The sequence below is a fragment of the Bufo gargarizans genome, chromosome 3 (assembly GCF_014858855.1).
Source record: "Bufo gargarizans isolate SCDJY-AF-19 chromosome 3, ASM1485885v1, whole genome shotgun sequence".
In the NCBI taxonomy this organism is placed as follows: Eukaryota; Metazoa; Chordata; class Amphibia; order Anura; family Bufonidae; genus Bufo; species Bufo gargarizans.
Window position 1 is genome coordinate 428895649 of NC_058082.1, and position 17351 is coordinate 428912999.

The 17351-nt window shown below is 43.3% G+C and overlaps 1 protein-coding gene across 2 annotated transcripts in view; it reads left to right on the plus strand.

Moving 5' to 3' along the window:
- The window catches only part of TRIM33 (tripartite motif containing 33), a 121026-nt gene that overhangs the window by 76810 nt on the left and 26865 nt on the right, over positions 1-17351 (plus strand). For both annotated transcript variants that reach the window (XM_044288508.1, XM_044288509.1), the window contains exons 6-11: positions 540-654; positions 2120-2266; positions 2491-2608; positions 4397-4641; positions 11501-11686; positions 13715-13918. In XM_044288508.1, coding sequence (XP_044144443.1) covers positions 540-654; positions 2120-2266; positions 2491-2608; positions 4397-4641; positions 11501-11686; positions 13715-13918 — 1015 coding nt within the window. The remainder of the gene's footprint in view (positions 1-539; positions 655-2119; positions 2267-2490; positions 2609-4396; positions 4642-11500; positions 11687-13714; positions 13919-17351) is intronic.

Sequence of the window (17351 nt, forward strand, 5' to 3'; positions counted from 1 at the left end):
TAAAGTACCTCCACATGTTCCAGCACAGTCCTACACGGAGCCTGTGTTCCCCTAACTCCTCCCACACACATGACTTATCACATGACTGTGACCTCACGACATGTCCTGTAACCACAATGTTGTGTTTAGTCTGGACTCTGGAGCTATTTCCGGTAAGGGAAATGTCCGTGAGGGGCGGGGTTTCCTTTGTGCCATACCTGGCTGACTAGAAAAAGATCATGCGTAAAAATGCGCATTAGTCTTTTTTCAGCGAGTAAAATGGCCTGAGCAGGTGTCTATGGCGCTTGTACAGGCGTTATTGCGACCTCTGATCCCCATACAGATTAGATTGTCAGCCAGTCCCCATTATAGTGAATGGCGGGTGTCGGCTGGCAGTGCCAGATCCAAACATCTCTGGCAGGCTGTTCCCTGACAGAGATGCATAATGCAGATGGGAAGCTAGCCGAACTTAGAAATAAGGCTGGCAATGAGGGATCCCCCTTCCCTATTGCCCATATATAAAGTACATGGTTTATGTCGTCGTTTCTTGTATTTTGCAGGCTAAAAGAAGTGAATGAAACTAATAAAAGAGTGGAACAGGAAATTAAAGTTGCAATCTTCACCTTAATAAATGAAATAAATAAGAAGGGCAAATCTCTCTTACAGCAGCTGGAGGTAGGATACATGTTTACTGTTTTCTGTGTTTGCTATCCATTTTATCTATCTGAAGTAAAAAAATAAAATAACAAAATTATCTAAAATTAGTCCAAACTAGAAGTAATGCCAAGTGGCATTTGCTGGTTTCTTACACATTCAGAATTCTTGGATGGTCATAGAAAATGTTGTAAAACGTGAGGTTAGAGAAGCTCCAAGACGTGCTATGTATGCTCCTGTGGTGAATGGTTCTTGTCTTCTGCTCCTCATTATGTGAGCATTTATATTATCAAGGTGGTCTGGGTCAGCTATAGCTGCAAACCGTCAGAATTTCTGACTGCTGCTGGATTAAAGGAATTTTACTACATTGTGTCTTTATATGCTATAGACACCTTTAGGCTCATGTCACACGCGTTTTTTTTATAGGAGTTTTACAGCTTTTGGCATTTTCGAAAGAAAAATGTTCTGCAACTTAGAAACAACATCTCTTAAAAAATAAAAATAAAATAGCTTGTAAAAAAGCCTTAATTCTCTAGGGGTGTTTTTACAAGCCAAAAAAGACGGTGACAGTTCCCTAATGACTTTTTTTATTTTTATTATTGCATTGGCCATCTTATGGAATAAGAAGATATTTACAATTCTTTTTTATTACATTTTTATGTGCGTTGTCTCCTGCAGCCTGCTTGTGTTCTCCTATGTTGCAGGCAGCTCAGTTCCATTCATTCTCCATTGTACAAGCCCTTGTATTTATCGCCTCTCTCAGGGCAGCGGAGAGGAGGTCTGTACAACGAGCCTTCAGAGAGCTTGTCTTCTGGAATAGATTTTTAGTCCCAGAAAATGTGTGGACATAGCCCTAGATCAAACCGCTAACCTGCATGGTTCATGTCCAGGTCATTTGTTTAGTCCGGGAATGCCCAACCCGCAGCCCTTCAGTTGTTGTAAAACTGCAACTCCAGCAATGCCCTGCTGCAGGCGGTCTGCACATGCTGGGAGTTGTAGTTTAGCAACAACTGGAGGGCCGCAGGTTGGGCTTTCCTGGTTTAGTCATTTTCACGTAACGCTATCTGTGTGTTCCTCACACCATTCTCGGCTTGTAAGTACTGACGATCTGCTTTTTCAACTGCATTTCTCTAGATGTGTAACCTGGGAGTGCTTCTAAATTGTCATCCAGCAGGATTTTATTATTTTCTAGTAGCTGTTCATTTGTTATACAAAATATGAAGAATATTATTTATTATTATTATTTCCTTGACCAAAAATGACTATTGTTTCCTTTTTATAGATGATACATTTCTAATTGAAGTAAAGTAAAATTGATTTTGAAGTGGTATTTCCATCCCAGCCATTTACAGCACATCCCCATGATTGAAGGAAAAAATTCCGTCCCCCACGCTATAACCAGATGACCCCCCCTATACAACTGTATATTGTATGTTGTGCTTTCAGTATGTTGTAATTTGTCATAAATCATATTTTTCCCCGTCAGAGTGTCACAAAAGAAAGGCAAATAAAGCTTGCGCAGCAGCAAAATGACATAACTGGCCTGTCCAGGCAAGTGAAACACGTAATGACCTTCACAAACTGGGCGATCGCGAGTGGCAGCAGCACAGCGTTGTTGTACAGCAAGCGGCTGGTAAGTCACGTCTTTACTAATAATGCACTTGCATCGCTGTATTTGTAGAAAGGCATTGGCTACCTCAATGTTAGTCCCACTGAGGCCAACTTCATGGAAGGCTTCTGTATTGAAGCGAGATTCAAATAACATTTATAAAATGTGGCCTTTTGTGAGGTTTGACTTTTAAGTTATATTTTAAAAAAATTTCTTTCAGTAACTTTTTTTTTTTTTTTTTTTCATAGATCACTTTCCAGTTGCGTCACATTTTAAAGGCTCGATGTGACCCAGTACCAGCAGCAAATGGAGCCGTAAGGTTCCACTGTGACCCAACTTTCTGGGCTAAGAATGTAGTTAATTTAGGTAAGTTCATGATGTATTCTCTCCAGACTTTTATCCGGTTTTTCCAGTTTTCATATGTGAGAATTGATAACCGTATTAAAACTTGTCCTGTGTTATCCCATGTCCATTTTCTTAAAGGGAAGCTGAAAGCAACACAATATATGTGTATATAATGTAACACAACATAGCAGGTATATCGCTGGCAATATGTAGAAGCTTAATGAGGATACAAAGGAGAGAGAACTAAAGGCCCCTATGTGTTGTGTGGCTTCCTCAAGGGTTTTGGTCTTTAGGCAGATCTGAGTTGGGGTATATTTTATCATTGAAGAACACACCACTACAAGTCCTGCAGTTGTAACTGACTCTGCATGCTACGGCAGTGCTGCACATTTTACCTGTTGGTTTGGTCAGAAAATCCACAGCTCATGACAATACCAGGCATGTGGGACTTTTATGCACAAACATTGACTTGTCCATTTCTGTCAAGGATTTATTGCAGACATAACCTATTGACTTCAGTGGGGAAAGTAAAAATTTACAATAAATCCGAATGAGACCCCATTCACAGATGCATTTGGAATCCGGTAGCCTGATCTTGCTGAGAATCGGTTTACCGGAGCTTACCGTATCCAGCATTGCTGGATATGACAGTTTACCACGGGATCTGACCTTTTTCCAGCATATATCCTGGGAATCCGCCTGACAAAACCATTACATGCAGGGGTTTGCGTCCGATCGAACCTCTGCATATTAGGCAGGGAGCTGCCAGATCCCGTTATGTCCAATGTCGATCAGGCAGTACACAGTCACATCTGGCAATGCTGGATGCGGTGAGCTCCAGTAACCTGATCCTCAGCTGGATAAGGCTGCCGGATTGCAAATCCAACTGTTTTTTTGCAGATTTTGCCGCAAACGGTCTGTGGGTCCTTAGCAGAATCTGGCGCTTTTAATCATATATAAAATGAAATGAAGCAGTGTATTCACCTGACCAGTTGCCTGCCGCTCCCGTGCATCCCTGGGGTCCCACTGGTTTCTGGCTGCCGTTGATGATGTAGTGTGCCAACACGTGACTTCTGCGGTGGTTACATGTGCCACCACTTTTCTGGGTGAATGGCAGGAGACTGCAGTGGATTGGTAAGCTGAGTATTTTTTTTTTTTTTTGTATTTTCGACGATGAGGTGTTTGAGTTCGCAGAGGCTAATCCGCACACCCCTAGTGGTACTGTAAAATTGTTCTTCTAGTCTTGAATTTCAGCTGATTGGCTCAGTTATGAAAATGTCAGCTTGTCAAATCAAAATGTCAATTTTTATATAGACTTTCTATTTTGTGCATTTTGCACTGGTTGCTCGGTAGGGAAAAGTGGCACTTATCACTATAAAGCAGCTGTCCTGGTGTTACTAGAAGATTTATCTCCCCGCTGCGTTAGACCACTGAGATGTCTGCTTTTGACAGCTGTCGTGAATGTAGTCCGCTGACAACCTGTGAAGTAAATGTGATTAAATATGAGAGGGGTGTCAATCCACTGACAACCTAATTCCCCAAGTTCCAAATGTTACTGGATTTTTATTACACAAACCTGACTGTATCGAATGATTGATCCATGGTCACAGAAGTCCCTGTAAGTGGCTCCCCATGATGCTTACGTTTACCACTAACCCAGCCTTGTGCTCTTGCATTGCTGAAAATCTGCTGTAGCAAACATTTCTTTGAGCCATAGCCCAGCAATCCGAATACACAAATGACAATTTGTGTTCAGTTTTCGGGTTCCTGCTTACCCTGTGCTGAGTTATCATTTTTCTTTTTCTCCAGGTAACCTTATTGTTGAAAATAAGCCGACGTCCGGGTACTCTCCTAATGTGGTTGTGGGGCAAGGTCCCCAGGGAACAAATCATGTAAATAAACCCCCTGCGCAAATTAACCTAGCACAACTCCGACTACAGCATATGCAGCAGCAGGTGTATGCGCAAAAGCACCAGCAGCTTCAGCAGATGCGGATGGTTCAGCCTCCTAACCCGCATCAAAGGCCATCTGGCCCACAAGTAATGCATCAACAGGCAAGTACAATGGAGGGGAAGTGACAGTAGCATCAGATAACATCTTACATGAAATAGAAGTGCTTGGTAAGAGAATTCCAGCAGCCAAATTCAGGTGCTATACAATACCCTGTTGAGGGTACACTCTTCCCCATATGGCTTCTTACATTTCCTAATATACCCGAAATTGTATATATGAAGTTTTACCGTGGTCTTAGGTTAAGCAAAGGAGCGTGCTAGTTATAAGTGCCCATGCCCTTGGAAGTCACTGGACAAACTGCTCAATGGATATAGATGCTATCGCCAATATCTGCTTTCAGGAGCCAAGTTAAAGGGGCTGTGTCATCATTATTATTAGGCCTCTTTCACACGAGCGAGTATTCCGCGCGGGTGCAATGTGTGATGCGAATGCATTGCACCCACACGGAGTCCGGACCCATTCATTTCAATGGGGCTGTGTACATGTGCGTTGGTTTTCACGCATCACTTGTGCGTTGCGTGAAAATCGCAACATGTTCTATGTTCTGCGATTTTTCACGCAATGCTGGCCCCATAGAAGTGAATGTTTGTTTGTTTTTTATCACGAGTGTGCAAAATGCATTAAATTGCATTGCACCCGTGCGATAAAAACTGAACGCGATCGCAGGCAAAACTGAATGACTTTGCCTGTGAAATTGCACATTTTTCACTGAACTCATCTGTGTGTGTGTATATATATATATATATATATATATATATATATATATATATATATATATATATATATATATATATATATATATATTCATTTTGAAAAATAAGTTACTTTGTTACAAAAATGCTCCAGTTGTGAGATATTCTCTTTACCCTATTATAATGGCGCTCCTGGTGTTTACCCTACTGCTGTGGACTCACATTTCCATCTTTCAATCTACCTTTAAAAGCTGCCACAATTATAGGGAGAGACCTGCAACAGAAAGGACACATTCCCTTAGCCCTGATGGGAATGCAGCAAAAAGGACCACTAAGCTGCCAGCCTTAAAGGGGTTGTACCATCTGACATTGGGGGCATATCACTAGGATGGGACCCACACATATACTCAGGACTGAGCTGGCAAAGCTCCGGAGGGCGCATCGCGCATGCATGATTGCCCTCCATTCATTCCGATAGGAGAGCTGAAAATAGCGGAGCGCTGTCTCGGCTATTTCAGTCAGCCCCATAGAAATGAATTGAGCGGTGGTGTGCCACTTGGCTATTTTAACCACTTCCATGGGACACTGACCTTTACTTATATAACTGAACACTAGGCATAGACCTTTAATGCACAGTGGAGTTAAAAATTATTTAAACTATGATCTTCTGTCAGATTTTAGGGGATCCCTAAATATTTTACTGACAAACCCTTATAACACTAGTGCTCTAGTAGGTTTGTAACCACCCCTTGTCCTAAGATGTCCCTTCACTGTCAGGATGGTCAGAAGCAATTTGAGGGATAGGAAATGCTACAGTTATTAAAAATTATTTAAATAAAAAAAAATATCCGGCGCATAAAATACTTCAATGGCCAAACCAGATATAAAATAGTGGATGTGAGTTAAAAATCAAAAGGCTTGGTGGTGATACATATCAATTGGGAAAGCCCAAAATGGGTAACCTTTGGCAATTTGGAAATGGAAATCTACGCTTTCTCCAAGGATAGAAGGGTTAAAGCGGCTCTGTCACCAGGATCAACCCAATTACATAAGGCGTACTGCCTTGTGGGGCTCATCATGCTGATTAAAAGAACTTTTCCGTCTTTATGCTAAACAGTTGCAGAGATGTGTTTTTTATTTATTTGTAAATTATCATGTTGGAGCGCCAGGGACGGGGCTGACTCCTTTCAGCACTGCTTTTGTAACACCCCCACACTTTTGCCTCCCCTTTGATTGAGAGGGCTATACATCAGCATGCTGATGGCAGAGCTGTATCCTAGCATGTACATATACACTGCTTACTGTAGCCTTACCACATTGAGATGTGCTTAGAAAGCTAATATACATATTACTGCTTTATTCACAGGCACAATATATGATTATGACGACACCAATAATGTGTTAGCTTTTAAAGCATACAAAAAACATTATTTTTGATGTGGTAATGCTAAAGCTTTGTGGTAAGTGGTCAGATATAATTATTTTCTCATTTAACCCATAATATAATATACTATAATAAATATGATAATAAAATACCTTATTATATTGAGATTAGTTTTTTTATGTTTAGAAATCTAAAACCTATTACCGGTTTATTCACAGGCACAGTGTATGTTTATAAAGAAATCAGTCATATGTATTGGCTTTCAAGGTTTTCTAAGAAGCATTATTCTCAATATTATAAGGATATATACTTTTATCATGGGTTAAATGACAAAAAAAAACATCTGAAAGTCTCTCCCAAGATTAAAACATGGGATCTCTACATGCAAGGCCCACAGTACCACAAAGAATATTTTTTTTTTCTATGCCCTGAAACTAACAGATATTACTGGTGTCTTTAGAATCCTATATGGTGCCTTTTGAATAAAGTATATATGTGTGTGTGTGTTCAAAAGTTAAGGCAACAGTAAGGGCTCTTTCACACGAGCGGATCCCGTGCGTGGAATCCACTGCGTGAAAGAGCCACGCCCCCTTCCCTTGATTGACAGGGCTAGACATCAGCATGCTGAGGGCAGAGCTGTGTTCTAGCATGTACATATCATTATAAACTACTTATGGCTCTTTCACCCGCGCAGATGCCATGTGGGTAATCAACTGCGTTCCAGATCTTTTTACTACAAAATCAGTGAAATAAAGTTGTCACTATGATTTTGTAGTAAAAAGGTCACAGAGAGGCATGGAGCATTATCAATCATGTTAATGCTGCGTGTCTCTGCTGTCCGGAACGGGGCTTGGTTCTTTCACGCAGTGGATTGCCCATACTGCATCCGTTCGTGTGAAAGAGCCCTAAGGGTACTTTCACACTAGTGTTATTCTTTTCCGGCATAGAGTTCCGTCAAAAGGGATCTATGCCGGAAAATAACTGATCAGGCATATCCCAATGCATTCTGAAGGGATAGAAATCCGTTCAGTTTGCATCAGTATGCCTTCCTGTGTCACTGTCAGGCGTTTTGGCCGGACATAATACCGCAGCATACTGCGGTATTATGTCCATCCAAAATGCCTGATCAGTTGCCGGAATGCCAGATCCGGCATTAATTCCCATTGACTTGCATTAGTGCCGGATCCAGCATTGCAAAACAACTGAAGGACTGATCCCGCACCCGGATCAGTCTACAAATGCAGTCAGTTGTCACACTGATTGGCAGAGCTGGCAGGCAGCTCCGACGACGGAACTTCCAGCTGGATCATACTAACGCTAGTGTAAAAGTACCCTAAGTAGTGTATAATATGTACATGCTAGAACACGGCTCTGCCCTCAGCATGCTGATGTTTAGCCCTGTCAATCAAGGGGAGGGGGCGTGTGCAGAGTACAGGGGGTGTTACAGAAGCAGTGCTCCAAAGATTCAGGCCCCATCCCCTGGTGCTCCAACTTGCACATTTGCATATGACTAAAACGAAGATTTCTCTGCAGCTGTTTAGAATACAGACATAAGACAGTTATTGTTTTAATCAGCAGTATGCCGGGTTTAATGGGATTGATCATGCTGTCATAGCGACATCTATGAAATCTGAATGGGGTTCACTAAATTGTAGACCTTTTTGTCTTGGCTTATTTTATGAAGGTCAGGCACTGGGCTTTTGACATATCTTAGTATTTTATATATTTTTGTTGTGGGTTTTCTTTCTGAATGTATAAAGCCGAAGTAATAGGGTAAAGTTAAAGAAATGACATGCTGCAAGTCTGAAAATGCTTGTGGAAACGTTTTTTATTGCGATTGACCTATATAGTTTGAATGGAAATTGTAACATTTTATGTATTTCATCATACTAAAAATTGCATTATTTGGAGGAGAAAACAATGTCCAATTTTTCTAAAGTGCTTTACATGACTTATTCGATGTGTCCACCATTCTGCAGAATGCAAATGATTAGAATTTTAATGCAGTCGTCTTGAACTTGCTGAAGAACTGCAGGAGACACGATGGCCCACGTAAAAGTAGCCGGCTTTCAGCGATAGTATGACTAGATAAGCAAGTGGATTATTTTTTATTTTTTGTATTTATTTTTTATTTTTTGGGAAACTGGTCCCTGTTCACGTGTATGCATTTTTGGGCACTTTGGATTTTGTTGGCTGTAGGGCTGAAACGATTAGGCCTCATGCACACGACCGTTGTGTGCATCCGTGGCCGTTGTGCCGTTTTCCGTTTTTTTTCACGGACCCATTGACTTTCAATGGGTCCGTGGAAAAATCGGAAAATGCACCGTTTGGCAGCCGCATCCGTGAGCCGTGTTTCCTGGCCGTGAAAAAAATATGACCTGTCCTATTTTTTTCACGGCCAACGGTTCACGGGCCCATTCAAGTCAATGGGTCCGTGAAAGAACACGGATGCACACAAGATTGGCATCCGTGTCCGTGATCCGTGGCCGTAGGTTGCTTTCATACAGACGGATCTGAAGATCCGTCTGCATAAAAGCTTTTTCTGATCTAAGTTTTCACTTCGTGAAAACTCATTTCCGACAGTATATTCTAACACAGAAGCGTTCCCATGGTGATGGGGACGCTTCTAGTTAGAATACACTGCAAACTTTGTACAAGACTGCCCCCTGCTGCCTGGCAGCACCCGATCTCTTACAGGGGGATATGATAGTACAATTAACCCCATCATATCCCCCTATAAGAGATCAGGGCTGCCAGGCAGCAGGGGGCAGACCCCCCCCCCCCCCTCCCCAGTTTGAATATCATTGTGCGGCCCCCCCCCCTGTTGTTAACTCGTTGGTGGCCAGTGTGCGCACCCCCCTCCCTCCCTCCCTCTATTGTTTTAATACATTGGGGCCAGTGTGCGCGCGCCCCCCCAACCCCCCCTCCCTCCCTCTATTGTTTTAATACATTGGGGCCAGTGTGCGCGCGCCCCCCCAACCCCCCCTCCCTCCCTCCCTCCCTCTATTGTTTTAATACATTGGGGCCAGTGTGCGCGCGCCCCCCCAACCCCCCCTCCCTCCCTCCCTCTATTGTTTTAATACATTGGGGCCAGTGTGCGGTGTGACACCATATTGTGTCAACATCAAACGGATCCGTCCCCATTGACTTGCATTGTAATTCAGGACGGATCCGTTTGGCTCCGCACGGCCAGGCGGACACCAAAATGACTTTTTTTTCATGTCCGTGGATCCTCCAAAAATCAAGGAAGACCCACGGACGGAAAAACGGTCACGGATCACGGACCAACGGAACCCCGTTTTGCGGACCGTGAAAAAAAACGTCCGTGTGCATGAGGCCTTACTCGAGTAATTCGACACAAAAAAATCCTCTGCAAATTTTTGGGCCTTGAGGACTTGTTTGTGTCATGTGAGCAAAGAGCTTGCTGTTACTGCGTGGCAGGGGGGGGTGGCTGATGGCATGGGGGGCTGATAAGTTTTTATAAAGAACATTCTTTTCATTAGTTTTTATTAGAGTACTCGATTAATCGATACAATACTTGAGTACAGAAATAGTCGATAGCTGCAGCCCTAGTTGGCTGATACTTCAACAGTGATGATGAAGAATACATTTCCTACTTTTTCTAACACGATGAGGCAACATCGCACCTCGCTGAACTCACTGGCACGAAACAAGGGATTATGGCCACCATGTTCCCCACACTTGTCCACATGCAATTTTTGTCTGTGGGGAAATGTAAAACAAAGTGTCCGCTAACAATCCACATCCCCTGGATAAACTTAAGAAAAACATCAAACACGATCCACAGCATCACTGTTGAAGAGCTAATCCGACGTGCCCAAGGATGCATAGACTAGAACGTGGACCACCTTCAGCATCTATTGTGACTTGTGGGTTATAAAAAAAAAAAAATACTAATCCACTTGCTTGTTCATCTTGTCATACTAACTCCGGAGGCCGGCTACTTTTTCGTGGGCCACCCTATACTTCACGTCATTGTAGGATTTGGCATTTCAGGTGAGAAATATTACAAACGCAGATGGCTGGATGTGCAAATACCTGGGCCCTGGATTGAGCGTAGTGGTTTGCTAGAATGGCCCCCAATGTTGCCAGACTTAACACCTTTAGACTTTACCTCTGGGGTCATTTAAAATCCCATGTCTGTGCAGAGAAAAAAAATCCACAATACAGCTCGAAATGGCGAATCCTAGAGTGCTGTGAAAAAGCATCTCTTGTGGTTTTTCAGAATTCAGTGTTTAACCAAGTGTATCCAGCTAAATGGTGGACACATCATGTAAAGCACTTTAGGAAAGCTTGACTTTACTCCTAAACGGGTAAAGATAGGTCACAATTGACACTTTCAGGGTGTTTGAGTGAGGCTAGGATTACACATGCTATTTTCATGTCGCACCAATGCTGTGTGACATTTATTGTAATGATGCGACTGTCGTGTCATGGTCGCATATTGCAGTGCGACACCATAGGCTATCATTACAATAAAAGTCGCAAAGTAGTTGTACCCATTTTTGTCACTCAACACATTTTGCCGTGTAGCCCAAGATTAATTTCTCAAATGACCTTTTTCCCATTGGAAAAGCCTGAGCGGAATTCAATATGGCAGATTTCAAAATGCAAACCAAAAAAAGTTTGCAATAATGCAGCCTCCCTCCCAGTTAATACTTCCACACGTTGCAAGTCGATTTTCTCCAAATTACACCAGTTTAAACGGTATGTCCAGACTTTCACCTCACCCTGTAGTTTTGTACAAACAGCTGAATTTTGGCTAAAAAATGCTTACTAGAGAATGGACCTTTTTTTTTGCAGCCTCCAAGGTTAATCAGCATGCAAACCATGCAGAGGAATAACATGAACTGTGTAACTTACCAAGCACATCAGATGAGAATGGCACAGAATGCACACAACGTTGCACAGAATGCCAATCGCATGCCTGGTGTACCCCGTCACAACGGCCCTCAGTACTCAATGATGCAGCCTCATCTCCAAAGACAGGTAATCTTCTAAGGTTTTCTATATTAGACAACACATTCCTTTTTGCTTCCACACACACGTTTAAGGGGTCTTATTAAAAATAAGCTGTGCCTCAATTTTCTCTGAAACCGCATCCACTCTGTAAGCTCAGCTTTCCTGCTGCACGGTCTGAGAAGAAATGAATCCGGCATGAAATATTTCTCTTCTACATATTAAAATTTCATTAAGGGCTCATGCACACGACCGTCGGCTGTCTTCCGGTCCACAAACGCGGATACTGGCTGTGTGCATTCCACACTTTGCAGAACGGCTGGCCCCTAATAGCACAGTCCTATCCTTGTCCGTAATGCGGACGAGAATAGGACATGTTCTATAATTCTGCGGGACCACAGAACAGAAAGGTGGATGCGGACAGTACACAGTGTGCTGACACATTGAAATGCGGATCGGATGTGGACCGACCCAAACCACAGTCGGAGCCCTTATGAAAATAAAATGAAATGTGAGACCTTTCCTTTTACAGCACTGTTTCTCCCAGAGATACCAGTAATGTTTTATATGCTACTGCCTTATCTAACATTGTGACCGGAGAGATACAGCTGCACAATGGGTGCAGGTTGCTAAGGCAACCATGCAACACCCTCCAAGTATTAAACTGGAGTCATGCACAGTACTAACTAAGGGCTCATGCACAACCAAATGTATTTTGCAGCCCACAAAATGCGGATCCGCAAAAAAGATGACATCCGTGTGATTTCTGTGTTACATCAGTGTTTTTTTTTTTTTTGTTTTTTTTTGCGGATCCATTGTAACAATGCCTATCCTAGTCCAAAATGGATAGGAATAGGACATGTTGTATTTTTTTGTGGATTGGACTTGTGGACATACAGCTACAGAATGCACATGGAGTCATTTTAGTTTTTTGCAGCCCCATTGAAATGAAGCTCCTTTGGATTGCTTTGGGCAAATAAGCCAATTTTCCTTTACACCAGGGGTGAAGAACCTCTGGGCCATATGCGGCCCGTGGGGTCATTTCATGTGGCCCCCTGCCTGAAAATATTGTGGAAATGCCAATGACCGCTTTCATTATGGAAGCAGTCATTGACATGTGGGAGGCACAGGAAGGTGAGAACTGCACTGGCTGTCCTCGCCTTCCTTGGACTTATTCCAGGCCCACACTGTGTCCTGAAACATAAAGCATCAGGACGTAGTGCATGTAGATGCGCACCATGGCCTGACGCTGTACGCGAAGTGAATCTGCCAAGAGGCAGCGCCGTCCGGAGCTGGAGAGGTAAATTTATTTATTTTAAATGTCGGATCGGGTCTGATCTGAGGCTAATGGAGGGGGTGGGGTCTGGTCTGGTCTGAGGCTAATGGAGGGAGGGGGTGGGGTCTGGTCTGAGGCTAATGGAGGGAGGGGGTGGGGTCTGGTCTGAGGCTAATGGAGGGAGGGGGTGGGGTCTGGTCTGAGGCTAATGGAGGGAGGGGGTGGGGTCTGGTCTGAGGCTAATGGAGGGAGGGGGAGGGGTCTGGTCTGAGGCTAATGGAGGATGGAGAGGGGGTTCTGAGGCTAATGGAGGATGGAAAGAGGGGTCTGATCTGAGGCTGAGAAAGGGAGAAAGGCAGGGACAGTTGTGAAGAAAGAGGCAGGGAGAGTGAAAGCTAGGTGAACCCCTCTCTAAGTCAATTATTTGTTTGACCAAATATAGCAGTCAAATTTTTAAGTTGAGAATTTTCTATGGCCCGCAAATGATGTTACAAATATCCAAATGGCCCTCGGCAGCAAAAAGGTTCCCTACCCCTGCTTTATACCAGTTGTGATAAATCTCCCCTTTAAAATCTTACTTTTTTTTTTTCTTGAGTCACAAGTACATCATTAAGGGCGCACAAGTATTTACGCTGTGCAAATTTACTGTAAAACAGGATGGTTCTATCTAGTCCTGTGGGCTTTTTTTTATATATATATATTTTTTTTTATTGCTTTTTGATGTTTAGATGTCCATAAATTGACATTTATTTAAATGTTTTATTTTTTTTTCTTCTTTTCAGCACCACTCTAACCCTGGGCATGCTGGTCCATTTCCAGTAGTCTCAATCCATAATAATGTAATCAATCCTACTAGCCCTACAACAGCAACCATGGCAAACGCAAACCGAGGCCCAACCAGCCCGTCTGTTACATCAATAGAATTAATTCCATCTGTAACAAATCCAGAGAACCTTCCTTCTCTGCCTGACATCCCCCCCATTCAGGTATTTATGCTTTCACTATTGCCGTACATGACCTGCTGTAATGGCTTTCTTTATTCAGACTGTTTTATGGGCTGTGAATCGGCAAATCTTTCGCTGTTGTATCCAGTTTCTCAGAGCTGTATCGACCGGATCTAAATTAACTTCAGAAATTGACAACCTAATTCTCTGTGTGCTCTACTGTTGTATTCCATTATATGCGCTCTTTCAGTCGATACAAAAAATGCCTATTTACCAATGTGCCTTAACTCCCTAATATAAATTGAAATTTTTAAGTAAGGGCTCTTTCACACCTGCGTTCTTTTCTTCCGGCATAGAGTTCCGTCGTCGGAAGGCATTGATCCAGATCCGGCCTTAAGCTAAACGTCGTTTCGGCGCATTGCCGGATCCGACGTTTAGCTTTTTCTTAATGGTTACCATGGCTGCCGGGACGCTAAAGTCCTGGCAGCCATGGTAAAGTGTAGTGGGGAGCGGGGGAGCTACTTACCGCCCGTGCGGCTCCCGGGGGGCTCCAGAGTGACGTCAGGGCGCCCCACGCGCATGGATGACGTGATCACATGGCACGTCATCCATGCGCAGGGGGAGCTCTGACGTCATTCTGGAGCGCCCCGGGAGCCGCTTGGACTGTAAGTATGCCACTCCCCACTACTACTATGGCAACCAGGACTTTAATAGCGTCCTGGCTGCCATAGTAACACTGAACGCATTTTGAAGACGGATCCGTCTTCAAATGCTTTCAGTTCACTTGCGTTTTTCCGGATCCGGCGTGTAATTCCGGCAAGTGGAGTACACGCCGGATTCGTACAACGCAAGTGTGAAAGAGGCCTAAAAGAGATTTTGCTCTACTCCTTTTGGGGAATTGTTACTGTTTTGTATGTCCAGGATGCCCTATATATGTATTTTCAGTTGTGTATGCGTGCGTACTTGGCTATTTTTAGAAGCGAATGGAGAGAGCCGTTCGCGCGGCCGCCTCATCATTCACTGGTGCGAGATGGGGTCCCACTCCCATCAGGCATTTCAACAGGATATGCCATAAATGTCCAGAAGATTATGCCCCGTTGAAGTCACATTGTTAATCTGATTGTGCAATTAATTTCCAGGTATTTTGACCTATGTGCTCTTAATGTACTCAGGCAAACCTATGGCATTAACACCCCGCACCCTCATCGGTCAGCTGTTCTGCAGTGGCCTTGTGCCCGGACTGTACCGCTCCATCCATTTCTATGGTGATTGCAGCATGACTCCCATTCACTTCCCTGGAAGCAGCGATGCAGTAACCAACTACTTCCACTACAGAAATGGACGGAGCTACTGCAGAAGACCTCATTGTCCGGAGTGCAGGGTGTTGGACCCTTCTGATCAGATATTAATGGCGTATTCTGAGGATATCAATCTTAAAGGGGTCGTCCAAACGTGGCTGCTTTCTCTAATAACACCAAACCTTTCCATAGGATGTGTGTAAAATTACAGTTTAGCCCCACTGAATCTTATGGAGCTGAGATGCATTACACACTCAACCTATATACAAGTGTGGTGCTTTGTATAGAAGAAATCAGCCGTGTTTTTCTAATCATAGACAACCCCCTTTAAATGAAATATTATCAATTTAAGTACCAGAAACCCCCTTTAAAGGGCATCTGTCAGCGGCTTTCTACCTATGAAACTGGCTGACCTATTGCATGTGCGTATTACAGCTGCAGGCATCTGTATTAGCCCCATGTTCATATGTGCCAGCATTGCTGAAAAAAAATCATGTTTTAATGTATTCAAATTAGCCTTTAGAAGCAATGAGGGAGTTGCCATTACACCCAGCGGCTCAGCCCTCTCTGCAACTGCTGCACCCTTTCTACTTTAATTGGCAAGGCTAGACATTATGATTTCACTGCCAGTCCCTGCCAACTAAAGTGGAGAGGGCACAGCAGTTGCAGAAAGAGCAGAGCCTCTAGGTGTAACAGCAACCTCATTGCTTCTAGAGGCTAATTTGCATATATTCAAATATTTTTCTCAGCAAGGCAGGCACATATGAAATTAGCACCAACACAGATGCCTTCAGCTGCCAAGCGCACATGTAACAGGTCAGCCAGTTTCATAGGTACAAATCTGCAGGTGCCTTTTAAGGCTTCTGTCTTCCCATTAAATATAGGATTAATACAACTAATTTTTTCCAGAAGCTGGAACATAAAATCAGGAAGCGACTATGTGGTGTATATGTAGTAGTATAATTCCCAGTTTCAGAGCTTGTAGGAGCAATTGATAGTATTGTCTTGAGATGATAAAGGCGATACAGTTAAAGGGAACCTGTCACCAGGATTTTGTGTATAGAGCTGAGGACATAAATTACTAGATGACCGCTAGCACATCCGCAATACCCAGTCCCCATAGCTCTGTGTGCTTTTATTGTGTAAAAAAAAAAACTGATTTCATACATATGCAAATTACCCTGAGATGAGTCAGGGACAGGACTCATATCAGGTTAATTTACATATCTTAATAAATAAAAAAAAATTACACACAATAAAAGCACACAGAGCTATGGGGACTGGTTATTGTGGATGCGCTAGCGGTCAACTAGCAACCCATGTCCTCAGCTCTATACCCAAAATCCCAGTGACATGTTCCCTTTAAGTACTTTTAATGTTAGATAGTTCAGCATATATGGGGTTACTATACACTCGGCTGTAATTTTCAGAGGTTCTCAGTAGTCAATAGAAGTCCATTGGATGGTCCTCAGGCATTCTGTAAAGTTGCCGGCGGAGTACCCAACTCTGCAGGCGGGTTAACTAACTAATGCTGGTGGTTTTGTATGGTCTGCTCCACAGTCCTCACTAGCTGCAGGTTTATTTATTACCAACCAAGTCCAGATTATTGGTATCTGAATAAATCCAGCGATCATCACTAGAAACATGTGTTAGAGGTGTTGTCCGTGCGGTAAATATTATTTTGAAAAGGCTCAAAATGCTGTGAAAAACCAACTCTTCTCATCGCTGCCTTGTCACTTTAGTTTGTGTTTCATGATCCTCCGCCAGTCTCCACTTACTGATGCCTCTCAACACACAGGGGAAAGACCACTCAGCCGATCACTGGTTGTGGTGACGACCCATCTCAGGCAGTGATTGGCTGAGTGGTCGTTTCCTTTCTGTCAAGAGGCACCAGGAAAATTAGACCACAGGGGGGTGTAGTTTGTGCTTTTTCTAAACTTTTTTGGGGACAGATAACCCCTTTTGATTAAATCGCATGTGCCTCCAGGGTTACTTATCTGCTGCATTATCAGAAATTCTGGCGTAGTGCCGTCATTCCACATACATACACGCTCAGACCTGTAGATTTGTATCCTTCAGTGCAAGAATTTGTAAATGTTCCTGTTAAACTAATATTAAAGGGAACCTGCCATCAACTTTATGCTGATTTCACTGAGGGCAGCATAAAATAGTGACAG